This window comes from Nomascus leucogenys, chromosome 5 (genome assembly GCF_006542625.1).
Source record: "Nomascus leucogenys isolate Asia chromosome 5, Asia_NLE_v1, whole genome shotgun sequence".
NCBI lineage: Eukaryota > Metazoa > Chordata > Mammalia > Primates > Hylobatidae > Nomascus > Nomascus leucogenys.
Window position 1 is genome coordinate 50,253,610 of NC_044385.1, and position 24,377 is coordinate 50,277,986.

The 24,377-nt window shown below is 39.3% G+C and overlaps 1 protein-coding gene across 5 annotated transcripts in view; it reads right to left on the bottom strand.

Annotated features, from left to right (window-relative positions):
• Positions 1 to 24,377, bottom strand: part of HHAT (hedgehog acyltransferase) — a 357,081-nt gene that overhangs the window by 90,096 nt on the left and 242,608 nt on the right. For all 5 annotated transcript variants that reach the window (XM_003273028.2, XM_012506702.2, XM_012506700.2 and 2 more), the window contains one exon: positions 9,630 to 9,831. In XM_003273028.2, coding sequence (XP_003273076.2) covers positions 9,630 to 9,831 — 202 coding nt within the window. The remainder of the gene's footprint in view (positions 1 to 9,629; positions 9,832 to 24,377) is intronic.

The following is a 24,377-nucleotide window of genomic DNA, read 5'->3' on the forward strand; positions in this document are numbered from 1 at the left end:
AAACTAGAAAATCTAGAAGAAATGGATAAATTCCTCGACAAATACACCCTCCCAAGACTAAACCAGGAAGAAGTTGAATCTCTGAATAGACCAATAACAGGTTCTGAAATTGTGGCAATAATCAATAGCTTACCAACTAAAAAGAGTCCAGGACCTGATGGATTCACAGCCGAATTCTACCAGAGGTACAAGGAGGAACTGGTACCATTCCTTCTGAAACTATTCCAATTGATAGAAAAAGAGGGAATCCTCCCTAACACATTTTATGAGGCCAGCATCGTCCTGATACCAAAGCCTGGCAGAGACATAACCAAAAAAGAGAATTTCAGACCAATATCCTTGATGAACATTGATGCAAAAATCCTCAATAAAATACTGGCAAATCGAATCCAGCAGCACACCAAAAAGCTTATACACCATGATCAAGTGAGCTTCATCCTTGGGATGCAAGGCTGGTTCAACATACGCAAATCAATAAATGTAATCCAGCATATAAACAGAACCAAAGACAAAAACCAAATGATTATCTCAATAGATGTAGAAAAGGCCTTTGACAAAATTCAACAATCCTTCATGCTAAAAACTCTCAATAAATTAGGTATTGATGGGACGTATCTCAAAATAATAAGAGCTACCTATGACAAACCCACAGCCAATATCATACTGAATGGGCAAAAACTGGAAGCATTCCCTTTGAAAACTGGCACAAGACAGGGATGCCCTCTCTCACCACTCCTATTCAACATAGTGCTGGAAGTTCTGGCCAGGGCAATCAGGCAGGAGAAGGAAATAAAGGGTATTCAATTAGGAAAAGAGGAAGTCAAATTGTCCCTGTTTGCAGATGACATGATTGTATATCTAGAAAACCCCATTGTCTCAGCCCAAAATCTCCTTAAGCTGATTAGCAACTTCAGCAAAGTCTCAGGATACAAAATCAACCTACAAAAATCACAAGCATTCTTGTACACCAATCACAGACAAACAGAGAGCCAAATCATGAGTGAACTCCCATTCACAATTGCTTCAAAGAGAATAAAATACCTAGGAATCCAACTTACAAGGGATGTGAAGGACCTCTTCAAGGAGAACTACAAACCACTGCTCAATGAAATAAAAGAGGATACAAACAAATGGAAGAACATTCCATGCTCATGGGTTGGAAGAATCAATATCGTGCAAATGGCCATACTGCCCAAGGTAATTTATAGATTCAATGCCATCCCCATTAAGCTACCAATGACTTTCCTCACAGAATTGGAAAAAAACTACTTTAAAGTTCATATGGAACCAAAAAAGAGCCCGCATCACCAAGTCAATCCTAAGCCAAAAGAACAAAGCTGGAGGCATCATGCTACCTGACTTCAAACTATACTACAAGGCTACAGTAACCAAAACAGCATGGTACTGGTACCAAAACAGAGACATAGATCAATGGAACAGAACAGAGCCCTCAGAAATAATCCTGCATATCTACAACTATCTGATCTTTGACAAACCTGACAAAAACAAGAAATGGGGAAAGGATTCCCTATTTAATGGTGCTGGAAAAACTGGCTAGCCATATGTAGAAAGCTGAAACTGGATCCCTTCCTTACACCTTATACAAAAATTAATTCAAGATGGATTAAAGACTTACATGTTAGACCTAAAACCATTAAAATCCTACAAGAAAACCTAGGCAATGCCATTCAGGACATAGGCATGGGCAAGGACTTCATGTCTAAAACACCAAAAGCAATGGCAACAAAAGCCAAAATTGACTAATGGGATCTAATTAAACTAAAGAGCTTCTGCACAGCAAAAGAAACTACCATCAGAGTGAACAGGCAACCTACAGAATGGGAGAAAATTTTTGCAACCTACTCATCTGACAAAGGGCTAATATCCAGGATCTACAATGAACTCAAACAAATTTACAAGAAAAAAACAAACAACCCCATCAAAAAGTGGGCGAAGGACTGGAACAGACACTTCTCAAAAGAAGACATTTATGCAGCCAAAAAACACATGAAAAAATGCTCATCATCACTGGCCATCAGAGAAATGCAAATCAAAACCACAGTGAGATACTATCTCACACCAGTTAGAATGGCCATCATTAAAAAGTCAGGAAACAACAGGTGCTGGAGAGGATGTAGAGAAATAGGAACACTTATACACTGTTGGTGGGACTGTAAACTAGTTCAACCATTGTGGAAGTCAGTGTGGCGATTCCTCAGGGATCTAGAACTAGAAATACCATTTGACCCGGCAATCCCATTACTTGGTATATACGCAAAGGACTATAAATCATGCTGCTATAAAGACACATGCACACGTATGTTTATTACGGCACTATTCACAATAGCCAAGTCTTGGAACCACCCCAAATGTCCAACAATGACAGACTGGATTAAGAAAATGTGGCACATATACACTATGGAATACTATGCAGCCATAAAAAAGGATGAGTTCATGTCCTTTGTAGGGACATGGATGAAGCTGGAAGCCATCATTCTCAGCAAACTATCACAAGGACAAAAAACCGAACACCCCATGTTCTCACTCATAGGTGGGAATTGAACAATGAGAACACATGGACACAGGAAGGGGAACATCACACACTGGGGCCTGTTGTGAGGTGGGGGGAGGGATAGCATTAGGAGATATATCTAATGCTAAATGATGAGTTAATGGGTGCAGCACACCAACATGGCACATGTATACATATGTAACAAACCTGCACGTTGTGCTTATGTACCCTAAAACTTAAATAAATAAATTTTAAAAAAAAGAATCTGAAAAGCAACAAGAGCAAAGAAACAAATACCATACACTGGAGCTCCAACACATCTGGCAGAAGATTTTTTAATGGAAACCTTACAGTTCAGGGAGGGTAGCAAGATATAAAGTGAACGAAAAAAACTTTTATCCTAAAATAGTATATTCAGCAAAAATATCCTTCAAACATGAAGGAGAAATAGACTTGCCCAGACAAACAAGCTGAGGAATTTCATCAACACCAGAACAAGAAATGCCAAGACTAGTTCTTCAATATGAAAGAAAAGGATGTTAATAAGCAGTAAGAAATCATCTGAAGGTGCAGAACTCATTGGCAATATCAAGTACACAGGAAAACACAGTATACTATAACAATGTAATTGTGGCCTACAAACTACTCATATATTGAGTAGAAAGACTAAAACACAAACCAATAACAAATAACAACAACTTTTAAAGACATAGATAGTACAATGAGACATAAATAAAAACAACAAAAAGTTAAAAGCAGTGCAAACAAAGTTAAAGTGTAGAGTTTTTATTAGTTTTCTCTTTGCTTATTAATTTGTTTATGCAATCACTGTTAAGATGTCAGTTTAAAATAATGGGTGATAAGATTATTTGCAAGACTCGTGGTAATTTCAAATCAAAAAACACACTACAGATACACAAAAAACAACAAATTAAAACACACCACCAGAGAAAATCACTTTCACTAAAAGACAGAAAGGAAGGAAAGAAGGAGAAGACCACAAAACAGAAAACAAATAGTAAATGGCAAGAGGAATTCCTTATTTATAAATAATAACATTGAATGCAAATAGACTAAACTCTCCAATCAAAGGACAGAGTGGCTAAATAGATTAAAAAGCAGGACCCCATGATCTGTTGGCTACAAGAAACATACTTAACCTATAAAGACACACAGACTGAAAGTAAAGAAATGGAAAAAGATATTCCATGCCAATGGAAACCATAAAAGAACATCAGCAGCTATACTTAAATCAGACAAAATAGATTTCAAGACAAAAACTATAAAAAGAGACAAAGACACATATCATCATTATATAATGATAAAGGGATCGATTCAGCAAGAAGATATAACAGTTGTAAATAACATATGCAACCAATATTGGAGCACCCAGATGTACAAAGCAAATATTATTAGAGCTAAAGAGAGATACCCCAATAACAGCTGAAGAAATTATACATCCCACTTTCAGAATTAGACAGATCATCCAAACAGAAAATCAACAAAGAAATACCAGCTTTAACCTGCAGCACAGGTCAAATGGACCTAATCGACATTTACAGAACATTTCATCCAATGGCTGCAGAATACACATTCTTCTCCTCCATATATGGATCATTATCAAGGATAGACCATATGTTAGGCCACAAAATAAGTCTTAAAACATTTTTAAAAATGAAATTATATCCACTATTTTCTCTGAACAATGGAATAAAAGCAGAAATCAATAACGAGGAATTTTGGAAACTATACAAACACAGGGAAATTAAACAATATGCTCCTGAATGACAGAGGGTCAATAAAGAACTTAAGAAATTGAAACACTCCTTGAAACAAATGATAATGGATACACAACATGCCAAAACTGATGGGATATAGCGAAAGAAGTACTAAGAGGAAAGTTATAACTATAGGCACCTACATCAGAAAAGTAGAAAAACTAAAAATAACCTAATGATGCACCTTAAAGAATTAGAAAAGAGCAAACCAAACCCAAAATTAGAACAAAGGAAACAAAGATCAGGGAAGAAATACATAAAATGGATACAATGAAAATACAAAAATCAATGAAATGAAAGGTTGGTTCTTTCCAAACACCACATGTTCTCACTGATAGGTGGGAATTGAACAATGAGAACACTTGGACACAGGAAGGGGAACATCACACACCCACGCCTGTCATGGGGTAGGGGGAGTGGGGAGGGATAGCATTAGGACATATACCTAATGTAAATGATGAGTTAATGGGTGCAGCACACCAACATGGCACATGTATACATATGTAACAAACCTGCACGCTGTGCATATGTACCCTAGAACTTAAAGTATAATTTAAAAAAAAAAGAAAAGTTGGTTTTCTGAAAAGATGCATATAATTGACAAGTCTTTAGCCAGACTAAGAGAAAGAAATCAAGAAAGTAATCCCAATTATAATAGCTATGAATAAAATTAAATACCTAGGAATTAACCAAAGAAGTGAAAGATCTCCACAATGAAAGCTATAAAACACTGATGAAAGAAATCGAAGAGAACACAAAAAATGGAAAGATATTCCATGTTCATGGATTGAAATAATCAATATTGTTAAAACATCCATATTACCTAAAGTAATCTACAGATTCAATGCAATCTCTATCAAAATACTAATGACATTCTTCACAGAAATTTAAAAAAAAATCCTAAAACTTATATGGAACCACAAAAGACACAGAATAGCCAAAGCTATTCTAAGGAAAAATAACAAAACTGGAGGAATCACATTACTTAACTTCAAAATATATGACAAAGCTCTAGTAACCAAAATAGTATGGTATTGTGCAAAAACAGACACATCGATCAATGGAACAGAATAGAGAACCCAGGAACAAATCCACACATCAACAGTGAACTCATTTTCAACAAAAGTGCCAGGAACATACACTGGGGGAAAGAAAATCTCTTCAAAAAATGGTGCTGGGAAAACTGGATATCCATATAAAGAAGAATGAAACTAGACCCCTATCTCTCACCATATTAAAAAAAAATCAAATCAAAATTAACTACAGACTTAAATTTAAGGTCTCACAATATGAAACTACTAGAAGAAAACATTGGAGAAACTTGCCAGGATACTGGAGTTAGCAAGTAATTCTTTAGTAATACCCCATAGGCACAAGCAACCAAGCAAAAATAGACAAATGGGATCACATCAAGTTAAAAGTTTTTTGCACAGTAAAGGAAACAATCAACAAAGTGAAGAGACAACCCACAGAATGGGAGAAAATATTTGTCAACTGTCCATCTGACAAGGGATTAATAACTAGGATATATAAGGAGCTGAAACAACTCTACAGGGAAAAAACCTAATAATCTGATTAAGAAATGGGCAAAGATCTGAATAGACATTTCTAAAAAGATGACCTACGAATGGCAAACAGGTATATGAAAAAGTGCTCAACACTAAAGTCAGAAAAATTCAAATCAAAACTACAATAAGATATTATCTGTCCCCAGTTAAAATGGCTTTTATCTAAAAAGCTGGTAAGGATGTGGAGAAAACGGCATCATTGTACACTGTTGGTGGGAAGGTAAATTAGTACAAGACCACGGTATGGAAAACAGTTCACAGGTTCCTCAAAAAACTAAAAACAGAATTATCATATGATTCAGCAGTCCTATGGCTTGGGATATACTCAAAAGAAAGGAAATGAGTAAATTAAAGAGATATTTGCACTCCCATGTTTACTGTAGTACTATTCACAATAGCCAAGATTTGGAAGCAACCTAAGTGTCCATCAAAAGACAAATAAAGACAATGTGGTACATATACACAATGGAGTATTATTCAGCCATAAAAAAGGATGAGGGCCTATCTTTTGCAACAACATGGATGGAACTGGAAGTAATTAAGGGAAATAAGCCAGGCACAGAAAGACAAACTTCACATGTTCTCACTTGTTTGTGGGAGTTAAAAATTAAAACAACTGAACTTGTGGAGACAGAGAGTAAAAGGATGATGACCAGAGGCTTGGAAGGGTAATTGGCGGGAAGGATGGTTAATGAGCACAAAAATATAGTTATATAGAATAAGATGTAGTATTTGGTAGCACAACAAGGTGACTGCAGTCAACAATTATTATATATTTAAAACTGACTGGAAGAGTATAACTGGATTGGTTGTAATGCAAAGAAAGGATAGATGCTTGAGATGATGGATACCCCATTTACCCCCATGTGATAATTACACATTGCATGCCTGTATCAAAATATCTCATGTACCTCATAAATACAAACACCTACTATGTACCCACAAACATTTTTTGAAAAGAAGATATGACAAAGAAAAAATAATTTTCGTTATTTAGACATCTGCTAATCTATCTTAATGAAACAGATGAAGGATATACACCATGAAGAAAGGGTGTGATGGTTAATTTTATTTGTAAACCTGACTGGGCCCAAATATTCACTTAAATATTATTCATGGGTGTTCTGGTGAAGGTGTTTCTGGATGAGATTAACATTTGAATCAATAGACTGAATAAGGCAGATTTCCTTCCCCAATGTGAGTGGGCCTCATCCAATCTGTTGAAGTTCTGAATAGAATAGAAAGCTAACACAATATTTTTTTCTGTCTTCAAGCCTGACTGTCTTTGAGATAGGACACTGGTCTTCTCTTGCCTTTTTTTTTTTGGACTGGAACTTACACCATCAGTTCTCCTGGGTCTGAATTTCTCAGCCTACAAAATCACATGGTCTAATTCTGCATACTAAATTTCTTTACCATCATCCCTATCCCCCTACCCAAACACACGCACATCCTATTGATCTGTTTCTCTGGAGAACTCTGAATAATACTGAGGATGTGAGGGGCATGCAGAATGAACTCACAAAGCCAATAAGTCTTCATTTGGATTTTTACAGAAGAACAGGAAATTGATTCATGGAAAGAGAGGGAAGAAGGGTAACCTAAGTGGGGAAATAGTTTACTCAAAAAGCTGTGTGCATTTGGATGTTGTGTGGAACTACATAAGAAACAGGGTACTGGAGGAAGACTCTATGTCTGGACAAGTGGAGGAAGAACTAAAGAATCGACCTGATATGAAAGCACTAATTGTGCACTGATTTAACACTGAGGCTCACTCAGACAATGGGGATAAACAGAGTAATGGGAACCTGGCCATGTACCCAACGAGTGCATCGTCTAAATAGCTGTAACTGCCTACCAGGCTTGTAGGTGATAAAAATAGGTTTCATATATTCTTGCTCAATAAATATGCAAGCCAAACATCATATTTGCAACATATAAGACAAATATTTTGCCAAAAAAATGCCTATCAAAAATTACTATGTACCAAGGTACCTGAATTGTAGATGGAAGGTCAAGTGAGGTGAATGAGTGAGTCCGGGAGCAAGCTGTGATGGAGCAAGGTAGACAGGCAAGAGCTTCATCCTGTGAGTAAGTGTGCTTGATGCCTTGATTTATTTTGAACCAAAATGAACAGGCCACAGGCTACATGGCACAGTTGGGTTACTCTAATGTTTTAGATTTCTAAAATTATTACTAGCATAAGCTATGGCTTAAAGGCCAAAGAGCACTGCTTAACATTAAGTTTCAAGGTTAATGTTAGTTGCTCCATGAAAGAGCACAGAAAATGTGTTGCAGGGCCACAGACTGGGTTGAAAAGAACCTTCTGACTTTCAAAGGTGATAACTGTGTTTTCAGGCTTTGGAGCAGAATGCTCAGATTTGAGGACGAAGATTAAAATCTTTATGATACCATCCTTTTTGGTTTTCCTGTGTGTTACATAGCCATGGCTTTCACTGAAATACCATTTTCTGTTAGAATCCACTGGCATTTCTTTCCTGCTGGTGGCTGGAAAAATATTTATCTTTATACATACATGAGCATATTTAAATCTCCTCCAATGTGTTGTTTGACTACTCGGTTTATTTCAGTTTTTATTGAAATAACTGTCCACTTGTACTATGGCTATCTTTATAAAGACATATGTAAATGTATTCTGTTTTGACAGGGCTTTTTAAAGTGCATTTGCTTTAGTTATTCATACTGGGTGGAATTTAGCCACATTAATCATTTTTCAAATTTTCTGTGTGTGATTACCTGCCATGAACACTGATGCCAGCTCATTTCTTTTTAGCTACTTTTTTCGGGGTTAGAGGAATATTGCTACATCTTCAGAACTGATGATTTCCTACAATATTGTAATATATCATATACCACATTCGCAAGATAAAAGCTATGCCCATAGGTTAAAATCACTTAAAATATATGTGTAAAGAGAAATGCTTAATTGATTTTCCAAATCATTTTCCTGTAAAGTTGAACTGCTTCTTAAAAATCTTAGCTGTTTTTTATACTACTATATACAATACCTATCAAGGATTTAAAATTCCAGTTATACTCAATATTAGCAAGGTCATTCTTATGCACCATTGGTAGAAATATAAATCAGTGTACTTTTTTCTACAGGGCAGTTAAGAGTTAATAAGCAATATACATAATGAACATTAAAGATGAGAAAAACCTTGAACCTGGAAATTTCACTTACGAGAATTCATCCTGGTGATGATATTCATCTTAATACAGTTGATAGTTGGAAAAAACCTTTAGAATAATATGATTACTAATAATAGGAGACTAAAATAAATTATGGCATATCCACATAAGGGAATTCTATGTAGCCATTGAAAGGGTGGTTAAGTATGGACTCGGTGACTTAAAAAGGTGGTCCCGATACAATCGTCTCTCTGTAATAGCATTTGTTTTAATGTTATATACATATATCTGTTTATATATACACATAGAAAAAACTAGAAGAATGGATCTTAACATGGTTTCTGTTGAAGAGAGGTCTGTTTCTTGTTTAAATGTTCTAATTTTTACATAATACATTTTTTATAGCTATATATACACATACACACACAGGCACAAACACACATATATGCACTACAGAAGCTTCTTTTCCAGCTCTCTTGCCTCTAGGCATATGGACTTTGAACCAACCTAGTAGAAAGGGCCCATAGTGGGGGCAGGGAATCTGATGGCCCCATCCCTAATAAACCTGATCTGCCTAGTTCCACTGTCCCCTAACACAGGAGCAAAGATCCTACTCACCAGACTGTCCTGGATGCAGGGAGTCTCCACCAGCCTCCGGACTCCATTCTCCACAGTGACTCCTAGCCAGTTGAGCGCTGCCCAGCACCAGAGGTAGTCGTAGCCGCCATGCCAGTAGCTCACAAATGCAAATGTCATCGCCGTGGACAACAGTGTCCCCAGCAGGCCATGCTGGGACCCGCCCACTGGAATGTACACATACCTAGAGAAAGAAGAGGCTGTTAGGAGTCATACAGAGGGCTGCCCTGCAACTCTACCTGCTCCCCGGCTTGACTCTCGTGTCACACACTGATGTTCACATATGCACATCCTTCCTCACTTCCAGGAGGCCAGATTCCTTGGATTCTCCATCTCACAAGGAATTGGCAAAAACCCAAGCCTCAGCTCTGCAGGGTGTTAGGTTAAATGAACACACAGGCTCAAGAGCTCTCATTACTAGAGCAAAATAGCACTTACAAGAGTCAGGGCAAGAAGTCATGAATTTAGAGTTTCTGAAAGGGATGGCCCCAACCCTGGAAATCCAATCACAGAATGGCAGTTAAGCTTCTGGCTACATGGGGCCAGCAACCTTCAAGGCAGGTGATATGGTTTGGCTGTGACCCCACCCAAATCTCATCTTGAATTGTAGCTCCCATAATCCCCACGTGTCATGGGAGGGACCCAGTGCGAGGTAATTGAATCATGGGAGTGGGTTTCTCCTATGCTGTTCTTGAGATAGCAAATAAGTCTCACACGGGATCTGATGGTTGTATAAAGGGCAGTTCCCCTGCACATGCTCTCTGGCCTGGCGCCACGTAAGATGTGCCTTTGCTTCTCTTTCACCTTCCGCCATGATTGTGAGGGCTCCTCAGCCATGTGGAACTGTGAATCCACTAAACTGTTTTTTCTTTATAAATTACCCAATCTTGGGTATTTCTTCATAGCAGTATGAAAATGGACTAATACAGCAAGTGTGGATTTTACAGCTCAAACTATTAAGTTTATAGTAAACCCATTATTTAAATGCAATTGGTAAGATCACGTTCCTAAACAGGCAGGAGCTGGGTGCAGCAGATGGGTGCCAGAGACGGTTCTCCAGCTTTCTAGGCAGGTTGCCCAGAAGCAGTCATGAATTCACAATAAAGAAAAGGGCTCTGTGCTCACAGGGCAGCCAAAGTACCAGACAAAATGCATAGCTGTCCCCTGGGTATGTTCTCCATTGCCGAGACAGCTGCCTGAGTATGTAGAGACAGTACTATGTTCTTCAATCAGTATTTTCCTGCTTGCGTTGGACAAAACTCACACCTTGAGTTGTTAGGACCTGGAAAGCTAGGAGCATACCCTTCTTGCAATAGCCTTTTTAAAAAGCCCATAGGCCTTTGTTTATTGCTGATCAGTGCTTCTTTGTCCAACCTTCCTCCAGGAGGGAAAAATGAAAAAGTCCTTTTCTGAATACATAGTATGTTCCAAGTACTAGACACTTTACATGTACCACTTTGATTCTTTAAAGCACCATATGTATAGTTTATACCCACTGCCCCAGCATTTTAAACAATTTGGCATTTGTCCTATTTATATATTAATTTGGGGGAGGAGATCAAACTTGTTTTTGAGGAGGAAATAAAATTGTTTTTTGAGAGGAAATTGTTCTAGTCAAAATGTTTTCAACAGGACTACTTTATTTTTAGAGATAGCATCTCTAGATGTTACCCAGGCAGGAGTGGAGTGGTGCAATCATAGCTTACCACAACCTCAAACTCCTGAACTCAGATAAGCCTCCCACTTTAGCCCCCCAAGTAACTGGGACTACAGGCATGCACCACCACATCCAGCTAATTTAAAACTTTTTTGTAGAGATGATAAAAGTTGCCTAGGCTGGTCTCGAACTCCTAGCCTCAAGTGATCCTCCTGCCTCAGCCTCCCAAAGTGCAAAGATTACAGGTGTGAGCCACTATACCTGGCTTAATAGAACAACTATATAGGTAGGTAAGCTGAAAATAAAAACAACTTATCAGGTAATAAATCTTTTAAAAGTCTACATGATAAAACTGTGCCACTGGACAAAGACTCTCTCCTTGACTAAACTTTAGTCAAGCTCCTCTAAGCTCTCTAGGCCTCGACCTTGGTGTCCATCTTTACTGTAGCAAGAATCCTGCTAAGTCGGTTTAGAACGAACCCCCCACCTGCAATATCTGATCATGCTCCATTATCTGGCCAAATTCTTCATCACCTACTCTTGGTGTCTGATCACCCTGGCTGCCTTCAGGAGGAATCCTGTTAGATCTGTTTAGCCAGAATCCCCCTATTTCCCAATGTTTCCTCTTAATATTCCACTCAATGACCCCCACCTTGCTCCTTGGCTATATCCCCCTTGTCCAAGCTGTATTCAGAATTAAGCCCAGTTCTGGCCGGGTGCAGTGGCTCTTGCCTGTAATCCCAGCACTTTGAGAGGCCGAGGCGGGTGGATCACCTGAGGCCAGGAGTTCGAGACCAGCCTGGCTAACACGGCAAAACCCTGTCTCGACCAAAAATACAAAAATCAGCCAGTCATGGTGGTGTGGGCCTGTAGTCCCAGCTACTTGGAAGGCTGAGGCAGAAGAATCGTTTGAACCCGGGAGGAGGAGGTGGAGGTTGCAGTGAGCTGAAAACATGCCACTGCACTCCAGCCCGGGAGACAGAGCAAGACTCCGTCTCAAAAAAAAAAAAAAAAAAAAAAACTGAGTCCAGTTCCATACTGAGGTCTCTTTTCCCCTATTACAACAGTTCCCAAATAATTTTTTTTTACTGCTTCAACTACTACCTATCTCTGGTTTTTCTTTAACATCCTCCACTCTCAAATATGTTCCAGTTTCCAGTTTAGATAATAAATTATTTGATCACCTTAGATAATCCCATTTTATGGGTGAGGAAACTGAGGTTGAGAAATTAATTTGCCCAAGGTACACAGCTGGGAAGGAGAAAGACCAAGATGCAAATCTGCATCTGTACAGCCAACTTACTGCTTCCATTACAACCCTGGGCTAATTTTTAAATTCCTCTATATTTCACCCCAATCAAGAACAATTAAACTGGAAGGCATGTGAGAATGTAGCAGTTTCAGAAATAAGTAAAGCAAAGCCAATACCTTCATTTGTGCAAAAACAGGACCATCTTGACAATCAAATTATCAAATAGGCATCAGGCACTCACTACAGATTAAGGGATATTCCACCTGCTGTTGAGCATGTCTTTAGGCCTTCAGGGAATTCCTGGCATTATGGGAAACAGACATGACTTTGTTCTTGCTATAAGGATAGGCAAACCTGCTTGTGAAACAACAGCAAACAATTCCCATCATTAAGCTATGTGACATGGTACAAAGTAGACCAGGAAGGTTTCAGAGTGCAGGGAAGAAGGATGTGAGTGAAGACAGTAGGGCAAAGGAGGCTGAAGGCCGAAGACTCTCATTCTGACAAGGCCAAGAGGATGAGTTTTGCTAGGCAAAGAGAAGGTTGGGCACTGAGCCAAGGACACAAATGAGGGGTTGGATGACAAGTCAGAAAAGCCTGACAAGCCCAGGACACAGTGGTCTTATCCGGTGTTCTGCTGCCCCCCAGAGGCTGCTTGGTCATTGGTGTAGAATACCCAGCAGAGGCAAAAAATGGGCCACAATTCGCTGCCTCCTACCTTCATGGAGGTAACCGCTGGCCCATCATGAGGCTGCCCTTAACTTTACATAATCAGTGTTGTATGTAAAAATAAAATAGGGTGATCAAACCTATTGCAAAAGGATGAAGAATGACTTCTCTTTAAGGAAACTGTGCAGATGGCTGTTTTATAAAAACATTATCAAATGCTCTCTTCACCCAAGAGAAGAGATTTTTTTTTAAATCGGATCTCACTATATAAAAGTGAGCTGCAGCTGGGGACAGTGGCTCACGCCTATAATCCCAGCACTTTGGGAGGCCGAGGTGGGGGCCACTTGAGGTCAAGAGTTTGAGACCAGCCTGGCCAACATGGTGAACCCTGTCTCTACTAAAAATACAAAAATTAGCCAGGCATGGTGGTGCACACCTATAGTCTCAGCTACTCGGGAGGCTGAGCCAGGAGAATTGCTTGAACCTGGGAGGCGGAGGTTGCAGTGAGCACCACTGCCCTCCAGCCTGGGCAACAGAGTGAGACTCCATCACACACACACACACAAAAATTAGCTGCACTGTATATTTCAGAAAACCATAGCATAAAAACCTCTCATTCTCCACACCAATGGTACTTGATCTTGGATTCGACTCCAAGGACATGTTTTCAAGCTTGTGATCAGGAAGCATCTAGCCCCAAAATTACATGCCCAGCTATTTTGGGCATCTCCTGGAATCATGGCTCTGTTACTTTGCCTTCAAAATGACAGCAGGCAAAAATCTCTGAAAATTCCTTTTATTCCAGAAATTCATATATGGCAGGTCTCCAAGGACATGAGACTGTTTGTTTCAAACCAGAAGAGGGTATAGCTTCAAGACTGGAAGATAAAAATCCCTTCTTTATTCTTAATTTATAGAAGACAGTACGTGTGGTAAAAAAGGAGAGCAAACAGGTTAATTTTTACAAATTCTACCATCTTCTGTCAGTTCCATGATTAATAAAAAACAGAAACATGTCTCTTTTTTTAGAAAAGCAATAGTATGAAACTGCTTACTAAGATTCGCTGCACAGTAAATTGATTTCCCAATGGAAGAAAGCAATCAGCACCACCTTCTCAGCAAAGCAAAACTAAAAAGATTGCTTCTCGTCAGTGACTAAGTCAGGTTGAGTCTTCACGAAGCCTGCCTCTGTCTGGCTGGTTTCATGTGGTCACTGCTTATAGAAAATGCTGCAGCCACCTTCTTAATTTAAAAGCATCTCACTGAATCAATGCACCATAGCAAACCTCCAACTTAGGAGGAGGAATCTATATAAAATGTAGACAGTATTGATGACTTCCACCCTTTACTCAGTGCCCATGCACCAGGTGGTTTATGCATACTATTTCTAATCATTAAAACAACCCTCCAAGGAAATAACTAGGCCTGTCTTACACAGGAGAGGTGAAATCTGCACCTAGAATGTTGTGGTTCCAGAATCCCCAGGGCTGGGTGCGTTTGCTGATACATTTCTTGTTTAACCAAATCTTCAAAGCAGTCTCCACAGAAACATCCACTGATGTTTTATTAACTGAAAAGTGTCCTTTCTAGGAAAGAATTCTTGCTCAAGAGAATAATGATTATCATTTACAAAGGGATTTGGGCCAATGAGCTCTGTTAGCCACTGTTCAGTGTCAGAAGACACGAGGAATAACTTCCACTTTTGAACAGACTAAGTAGTTACCCTCTGTCCCACAAGCAGAGATAACACCTGCTATCTCAACTGCCTGACATCCTGCAGACGTCTGCCTATGCCAGAAGTGAGGCATAAAAAGTTGGAGGCTAAGGTGATGCTGAGTAGAGGTACACAAAGGGAGAAGAAAGTATCTAGCTCCCTCATACCTACTATGAAAAACAACACAAATATACACCCTACAGTGGGAGACAGGGGTGGTAACAATCCATGTGGTAAACACATTAATCTTAAAATCACACTTCCTTTTTCCAAGGACCTATACAATAGCTCCTTGGCTTGCTACATTATCACTTAACTCTACGACAGACTAATCCCAGACCTCAACAAGCTATGAAGATGAAGCACCAGACACTGACAGATGTGGCTTTTACTGTCTCCTGCACTGAGCCAAGGTGGGCTTGCTGGTTTCTTATGATCACTTACCTATTCCTCGGCCGGGCTGGGGCAGGCAGTTGCTGACATCCTACTCTAGCTCCACCTTAACTTTCCACCCTCATTTCCCTTCTCCCCACTTGGTTCTGGTGACAAATCCTAAAATCCTGAATAAAGGAGGATTTGATAGTTCCGTGCCTTTGGTCATACCATTTTCACATCTAGAAGACACTCCTCCATCCTCCCTGATTTTCCAACACCTACTCAGTCTACAAAACCCAGTTGATTTTCCAACTCTAGGAAGTCTCTTTTGCATTTTCCAACTTGCAATGTAACCCAAGAACCTACTGTGTGTACTGTCTGTTCCACTGATTGAACAGCTTTTTACCAAAATGTGTCTATTATGGGTGTCATTTTAACTCAATTGTAAGATTCATTCAGACAGCACTAGATATGTGATGTGCGTATGTGTATGAGTGTGTGTGTTACACAGCTACTAGTCAACAGTACTTATATATGTAACATAATTTCCATTTACTGCTGATAGCCTCGAATGGCTTTTAAACTTGTTAAAAACTGTCACCATTGTCATGGACCCATTATAAACAACAGAAACGAAGGGATGATTGAATATAAGGCCCTGTACCAGGTACTGGGGAGACTGGAAGACACCTATTCCTAAAGAATACAGACCATTGAAAGACCCTGAAGTTTCTCCATACTTTGTAATCCTAATTACCCTATTAAAGTCAAAAGTGTCACCACACCTCTGGAACTACTCCAACCCTAAGATTTACCACCCAAAGTAAAAGTACTAGTCCTTTAAAGAACAGAGCCTTTAGTGGCTAGGAAAGGCAAGACTTTTGTCCATGTTACACTGGTGGTGAGGTGACCTTACCATGGCTTCATGTGGGCCCTGAGACCAGCCCCTGCTCAGGTTTCTCTACAGAGCTGGCTGTGCTGTCCTGAGCCCAGCTCTCATGGGCAGTAGCTCCCCTGACCCAACCCTGGCTCTGGCTTTGGCCTTGGCCCACATTTTAGTGTCCTTTCTCATAGCCAATGATGACCCTCCAGTCAAATCTCCATCTTCTAGGTAGTTCTCAGAAAGGAAGCTACACATCTACTTATAAAACGTTTTCGCAATCTACCCATCTGACAAAGGTCTAATATCCAGAATTTACAAGGAACTTAAACATATTTATAAGAAAAAAATAATCCCATCAAAAAGTGGGAAAAGGATATGAAGAGACACTTCTCAAAAGACGACATTTATGTAACCAATAAACATATGAAAGAAAGCTCAACATCACTCAGCATCAGAGAAATGCAAATCAAAACCACAATGAGGTAGCATCTCACACCAGTCAGAATGGTGATTATTAAAAAGTCACGAAACAATAGATGCTGGCGAGGCTGTGGAGAAAGAGGAACGCTTTCACACTGTTGGTGGGAATGTAAATTAGTTCAACCATTGTGGAAGACAGTATGGAAATTCTTTAAGGATCTAGAACCAGAAATACTATTTGACCCAGCAATCCCATTACTGGGTATATAACCAAAGGAATATAAATCATTCTACTATAAAGACACAGGCACACGTATGTTTTTTGCAGCACTATTCACAAAGCAAAGACTTGGAACCAACCCAAATGCCCATCAATGATAGACTGGATAAAGAAAATGTGTGGAATACTATGCGGCCATGTAAAGGAATGAGATCATGTCCTCTGCAGGGACATGGATGAAGCTGGAAACCATCATCCTCAGCAAACCAACACAGGAACAGAAAACCAAACACCACACGTTCTCACTCATAAGTGGGAATTGTACAATGAGAACACATGGATGCAGAGAGGAGAACAACACACACCAGGGCCTGTTGGGGGGTGGGGGGTAGGGGGTGGGGGATGGAGGGGAGGGAACTTAGAGGACAGGTCAATAGGTGCAGCAAACCACCACGGCACGCGTATACCTATGTAGAAAACCTGCACGTTCTGTACACGTATCCCCTTTTTTTTTAAGAAAGAAAAAAAAGTTTTCAAAGATGTACACAAAAAGGAATATAATTTGCTTTTAATATCTTTCTGTCCAGTAGAGATAATAACAGCATTTTAATAAGTAATAACCAGCAGTTGGTTAATGGGCAACCATAGGCTTTGTCATCCTCCAGAAGGCTAAGAGGAGTCTATTTTCAAAGCAGAGAAAATATTTTGAGCTGGGCTAATTCTCAGCTCCTTTACTAAAAGATGTTATATATAAGTTTCATATGAAATTCTGAAAATTATCTATTAAAAATTCTATGCCCTCTTTGGCAACAGAACATCATAGAATTTATAAAGTAGAAATTACATTCAAGCTATATTTAGCCTACACTTCAGCTTCTAGGTAAATGTAATTAGATGCCAACATTTAAAAAAATAATTATCTTTCTTTTCACTCCATAAAGCTGGTAGTTCAGTGAGTTGAAGTATTGTGCTGATGAACCTAAGCTTGTAGCTTCCATCTTACAGAAAGATTCAACCACACCTTCACAGTTCAAAACCCAAACTCTGGCTTCACAAAAGCTCTATCTTTCTCACAGAAAGAGAGGCTGAGAGAGTCTGAATGGCTCAGTCCAAGCACATTTGCCACTAGAAAACAGCCCAAGCAGCAACAGTGGCGAAGTGCCGGACAAGAAAGAGGGCAGTGCTTGAGAGCTAGATGTGACCTTGGCCCTGCTCTGCCACTCACCAACTTCTGTAACCTCGAACTTGTCAAGTAAACCTGCTCAGCTTAAGTATACACACTTAGTATGCACTAGCAACACTAAAACCTTCTTTGAGTATGAGTTGCTGTGAAGATCAGATGAGAATATATAAAGACTCTGGAGATTTATTTTTTTTTAATTATGGCAAGAACACTTAGCATGAAATCTACACTGCTAACAATTGTTTAAGTGCATAATACAGTATCGTTAATTATAGGCATAATGCTAGCCAGTGGATCTCTAGAAATTCTTCATCTTGCATAACTAATATTTCATACCCATTGATTAGCAAGACCCCCTTCTTCTCACCCCTGGCACCTGGCAACCACCATTCTATTCTTCACTTCTATGAGTTTGACTATTTTTTAACCTTTAAGTTTAGGGGTACATGTGCTGTTTGTTAGATAGGTAAACTCATGTCATGGGGGTTTGTTATACAGATAATTTCATCACCTAGGTATTAAGCCTAGTATCCATTAGTTATTTTTCCTGATTCTCTCCCTCCTCCCACCCTCCATCCCCGGTATCTGTCATTCCCCTCTGTGTGTCCATGTGTCCTCATCTTTTAGCTCCCACTTATAAGTGAGAACATGCAGTATGTGGTTTTCTGTTTCTGCTGAAGATAGTGGCCTCCAGCTCCATCCATGTTCTTGCAAAGGACATGATCTCATTGTTTTCCATGGCTGCACAATATTCCATGGTGGATATGTACCACATTTTCTTTATCCAATCTGCCATTGATGGGCTTTTAGGTTGATTCCATGTCTTTGCTATTGTGAATAGTGCTACAGTGAACATCTACATGCATGTGGAGTTTGACTATTTTTAGATCCCTCATATAAGTGGAATCATACAGTATTTCTCTTTCTGTTATGGGCTTATTTCGCCTTCATAGCCTTATATATATAACTGGAATCATACAGTCTTTGTCCTTCTGTTATGGGCTTATCTCACTGAATACAATATTCTCCATGTTCATCCATGATGTTGCAACTGGCAGGAATTTCTTCTTTTTTGAGGCTGAATAATATTACATTGTATGTATATACCACATTTTCTTTATCAATTCATATATCAATAGATATTTAGGTTATTTCCGTATCTTAGCTGTTGTGAATAATGCTGAAGTGAATACGGAAGTATAGATATCTCTTCTAGATACTGATTTCAATTATTTTGTATACTCAGAAGTGTGATCACTGAATCACATAGTAGCTCTTTTTTATTTTTCTGATGAATCTCCATACTGTTTTCCACAGTGACTGTACCAACAATGTATAAGAGTTCTATTTTTCCACATCCTCACCAACACCTGTTATCTTTTTTTTTTCTAGAAAGTAATAGCCATCCTAACACATATGAAGTGATATCTCATTGTGATTTTGATTTTCATTTCCATGATGACTGGTGATATTGAGCATCTTTTCACATATATCTTGAAACATACAACCTACCAAGAATGAATCAGGAAAATCTAAACAGACTAATAACAAAGAGATTGAATCAGTAATTAAAAACCTCACAACAAAGAAAAGCCCAGGACCTGATGGCTTTGCTGGTGGATTCTACCAAACATTTAAAGAAAAAGTAATACAAATCCTTCTCCAACTCATCAAAAGAACTGAAGAAAAAGAACACTTCTGAACTCATTTTATGAGGTCATCATTACCCTGATACCAAAGCCAGACAAAGACATCATTAAAAAACTTCAGGCCGGCTGGGTGCAGTGGCTCATATCTGTAATCCCAGAACTTTGAGAGGCTGAGGCAGGCAGATCACATGAGGTCAGGAGTTCAAGACCAGCCTGACCAACATGGTGAAATCCTGTCTCTACTAAAAATATAAAAATTAGCCCAGTATGGTAGTACATGCCTGTAATCCCACTACTTGTAAGACTGAGACAGGAGAATTGCTTGAACTCAGGAGGCAGAGGTTGCAGTGAGCTGAGATTTCACTACTGTACTTCACCCTGGGTGACAGACTGAGACTCCATCTCGAGAAAAAAAAAAAACAAAAACCCTACAGGCCAATATCCCTGATGCACATAGATGCAAGAATACTCAACAAAATACTAGCAAATCAAATTCAACAGTACGTTGAAAGAATTGTTCACCATGATTAACTGGGATCTACCCCTAAGGTGCAAGGACGTCTCAACTTACACAAATCAGTTAGCATGATACATCACATTAACAGAATGAAGGACAAATGCCTTCGTTATCATCTTAACACATGGAGAAAAAGCATTTGTGACAAAGTTAAACTTTTATGGTAAAAACTACCAACACACTAGGTACGGAGTAAATTTATTTCAATACAATAAAGTCCATATATGACAAGCCACAGTTAACATGTTTGACACTGAAAAACTGAAAGTCTTTTTGCTAAGATCAGAAACAAGCAAGAATGCCCACTCTCACCACATCTTTTCAACATAGTATTGGAAATACTAGCCAGAGTAATCAGATAAGAAAAATAAATAAAAGACATATGAATTGGAAAGAAAGAAATAACATTATGTCTGTTTATAGATGACATGATCTTATATGTAAAAAACCCTAAAGACTACAAAAAAAACCCGTTAAACAAATTCAGTAAAATTGGAGGATACAAAAGTAACATAAAAATCAGGTGCTTTCCTGTAAACAATAAATGATCCAAAAAGAAAATTAAGAAAAATATCATTTTTAAAAGAACAAAAAAAAAGAATAAAATAGAATGACAAAGAATACTTAGGAATAAATTTAGCCAAGAAGGCAAAAGATTTGTACACTGAAAACCATAAAACACTGATGAAAGAAAGTAAACACAAAAAAATAGAAAGATATGCTGTGCCCATGGATAGGACTTTGGAGATTTTAACACTGCATACACATGAAAGGTTTATACTTACTAATAATGGGCCAGCAGCAGCATACTTCATTCAAGGAAAATCATGTTAAGTGTTCTTAACACACACACACACACCCCAAAGGGGTACAAGGAAGCTTTTGGAGGTGATGGATATGCTAATTACTTTGATTATGTTGATCGTTTCATGGGTGCATGCATATGTCCAAACTCATCAAATTGTACACATTAATACGTGCAGTTTTTGTGTATCAGTTATACTCCAATAAAGCTGGGGTTTTAAAAAGCCATTATCATAATGAGTAGCATTCCTATATCTTTCATCAGCATTTGAAGACACCAAGAACACTGAACTCCTTGCTCAGGGATGTTCTTTACCTAAAACCATTAGTCCTAAAAATGTCACCATCAGATCCAGGTCACTTAATGCTAAGGGGTCAAAGCTATGGATTCAACACCCACATATACTTGTTGATTATGCTTAATCCAGATGACAGCCAGCTGTTCTCCACACACCTAACACTGGCTGCAGAGAAGCCTACAGAGGGTATGTGGGTGTGTCAGGGTAAGTCAGTACCTACTACACTTTTGTCTATCTCCAACATTTTGCCATCAAGTAACTGTCACCCTTTCCCTCAGGTTCCCCGTTTATCTGCCAAGTAGAAAAGTCACCTGACCAAATCCTTTTTTTAAATTTTTTTATTATTATTATACTTTAAGTTTTAGGATACATGTGCACAATATACAAGTTTGTTACATATGTATACATGTGCCATGTTGGTGTGCTGCACCCATTAACTCGTCATTTAGCATTAGATATATCTCCTAATGCTATCCCTCCCCCCTCCCCCCTTTTCTTATAATGAGTTACTGCAGTAACTGTCTAAAGAAAGTCCTTAATACAGGTTGACACATTTTATCAGTTTAAGTGACCTCATGATGTCCTGGAAGATCAAAGTCCTGATGACACATGTGTCTTTGTGGTATTACAATCTTCACACCAGAGACTGCAAAACAAACAAGCAAAGCACCAAAAGCACTTTTTAAGATGTCATGCATCAAAACTAGCTCCCAGTCACAAACAGGGACACGCCAAGGCCCAGGGGAGGTGTACACCAGAAAGGGGTATGTACCATTTCCCTTCCTGGGGTTTCTAACCCTCTTCTTCTGCTTGAGAGCACATTGAAGCCTCAGCATCCCCAGGGCTCCCAGGCCCAGGTCCATTCTGGGTTATAAATAAACACCATATAAAACAGATTCTTTGGAGGTTTGAGCAAAGGAGACAGAGTGGGAATTTACACTCTTTAGTGCTGCAGAGCTGAGTCTAATTGCTAATAAAAAGGTCCTTGAAGCCTCAGTTTAATAACCACCAAGATTTTCTGGCTGCCTGCCTGTCTTCCCACCTTTCTCCCAAGATGATGCTAAAAGCATTTATAAGCTCCCCTAGGCCAGAGGAAAAGGTGGGGGTGGGGTAGGGGGTACGAAAAGCCAGAAGTTAGGCAAATAAGGATGTCCGTATGATGAAGGGATGCATGATTTCTCCCACCACAGTCAGGAGGAGAAGAGGTAGGGGAAAGAGCCCACCCTCCCTTGCCCCTAAGGAATTTCCCAACCTTTGCTCCATCAGCACATCCCAAATCCAGGGATCAAAATTACCAACATCCTGGACATATACCTCCTCTAATCAGCATGTGAACTATGGGTTTCTCCTGGATGTTTCCTTTCCATCCCTGCCTCTCACTCACATCCTATTCAGTGCCACTCCTGTCGGTCCTAATCTTCAAACTCGTTTATCATGGCTGTTAGGAAAATGTTCACTATAAAATAAACCTGTACAACTTAAAGGTTACTGTGCTGGTACAATGCCTTGGAGTCTCTAGAAGAAAGTGCTCTGAGGACAAGTGCAATAAAGAAATGCCTAGCTGGTTCCCGAAGCATTTCATTCCTCATCTGGGTTTGTGGTGTAATGCTTTTGTGGCAGTCTTGCTGGAGAGGGCCTCAGAGGCAGGGCCCATGGCCCTGATAAGTGTATACTCCAGGTTTTCAAAGCAACCCAGTACTACACATACAAAGTCTGGTCGGTTGGTCAGTCAGCAAAAACAAAAACCAACAGCTGACTTGTGTAACATAAAGGAAAAGAAAAGGCAAGTTCCTTATTGTCAAGAAGCATTTAGTCTAATAAGGGTGGGCAAGTCCCTACCTTCAGGGGGTCCCACTTACAGCAGATTCCCATTGTATTATGGCCTAAATTAAACCCCTCAGCTTGGCTTCTTCGACGTCATTCTCCAACTGCCTCTTATGCCACTAATTTCATCTTATCAGTCTCCAAAATAGATTCTCCACCCCAGTCATTAACTTCATTCCTGCCCAAACCTGGGCCTTGTAATTATGCCATCTCATCCCCCCACCACAGAAGGCTCCTGGCCAGTCTTTTCCATCATTTGATCTTTCAAAATGGGTTTAACATTCACTTCCAGGAAAATTTTCCCAGCCAATCTCACCCTTTCATTCTTTACCTCTTTAAGATTCATGCATTCCTCAGGGATCTAGAACTAGAAATACCATTTGACCCAGACATCCCATTACCTGGTATATACCCAAAGGATTAAAAATCATGCTGCTATAAAGACACATGCACACGTATGTTTATTGCGGCACTATTCACAATAGCAAAGACTTGGAACCAACCCAAATGTCCAACAACGATAGACTGGATTAAGAAAATGTGGCACATATACACCATGGAATACTATGCAGCCATAAAAAACGATGAGTTCATGTCCTTTGTAGGGACATGGATGAAACTGGAAACCATCATTCTCAGTAAGCTATCGCAAGGACAAAAAACCAAACACCGCATGTTCTCACTCATAGGTGGGAATTGAACAATGAGAACACATGGACACAGGAAGGGGAACATCACACATCGGGGACTGTTGTGGGGTTGGGAGAGGGTGGAAGGATAGCATTAGGAGATTTACCTAATGCTAAATGACGAGTTAATGGGTGCACCACACCAACATGGCACACGTATACATATGTAACAAACCTGCACATTATGCACATGTACCCTAAAACTTTATAATAATAATAAAATTTAAAAAAAAAGATTCATGCATTCATCTCAATCTAGATGATTTCTTTCAACTTGCTGATGTGCTGCTCTTTAGTACTTCTGAGCTACCTCACCAGGCCTGAGAGCATGCAGGATTCCTCACCTTACATCAATATCTGCAACACAGAATTATAACATTTCCCTTCTTACTCCACCAGAGTCTAATTTAGACTCCGAATTCAGGAGGACACTCAATAAATCCTGGCGAATTTCCTTTGTCTCCTGCTCTTTCCTTCATCCTTCTCTTTCCCTGATTCATCTCTCTTGCCTCTTCTTTTCTTTGACTGTCACTCCCTGTAAACAAAAGATGATTCTCCAGCTAGAAACTGTGGCT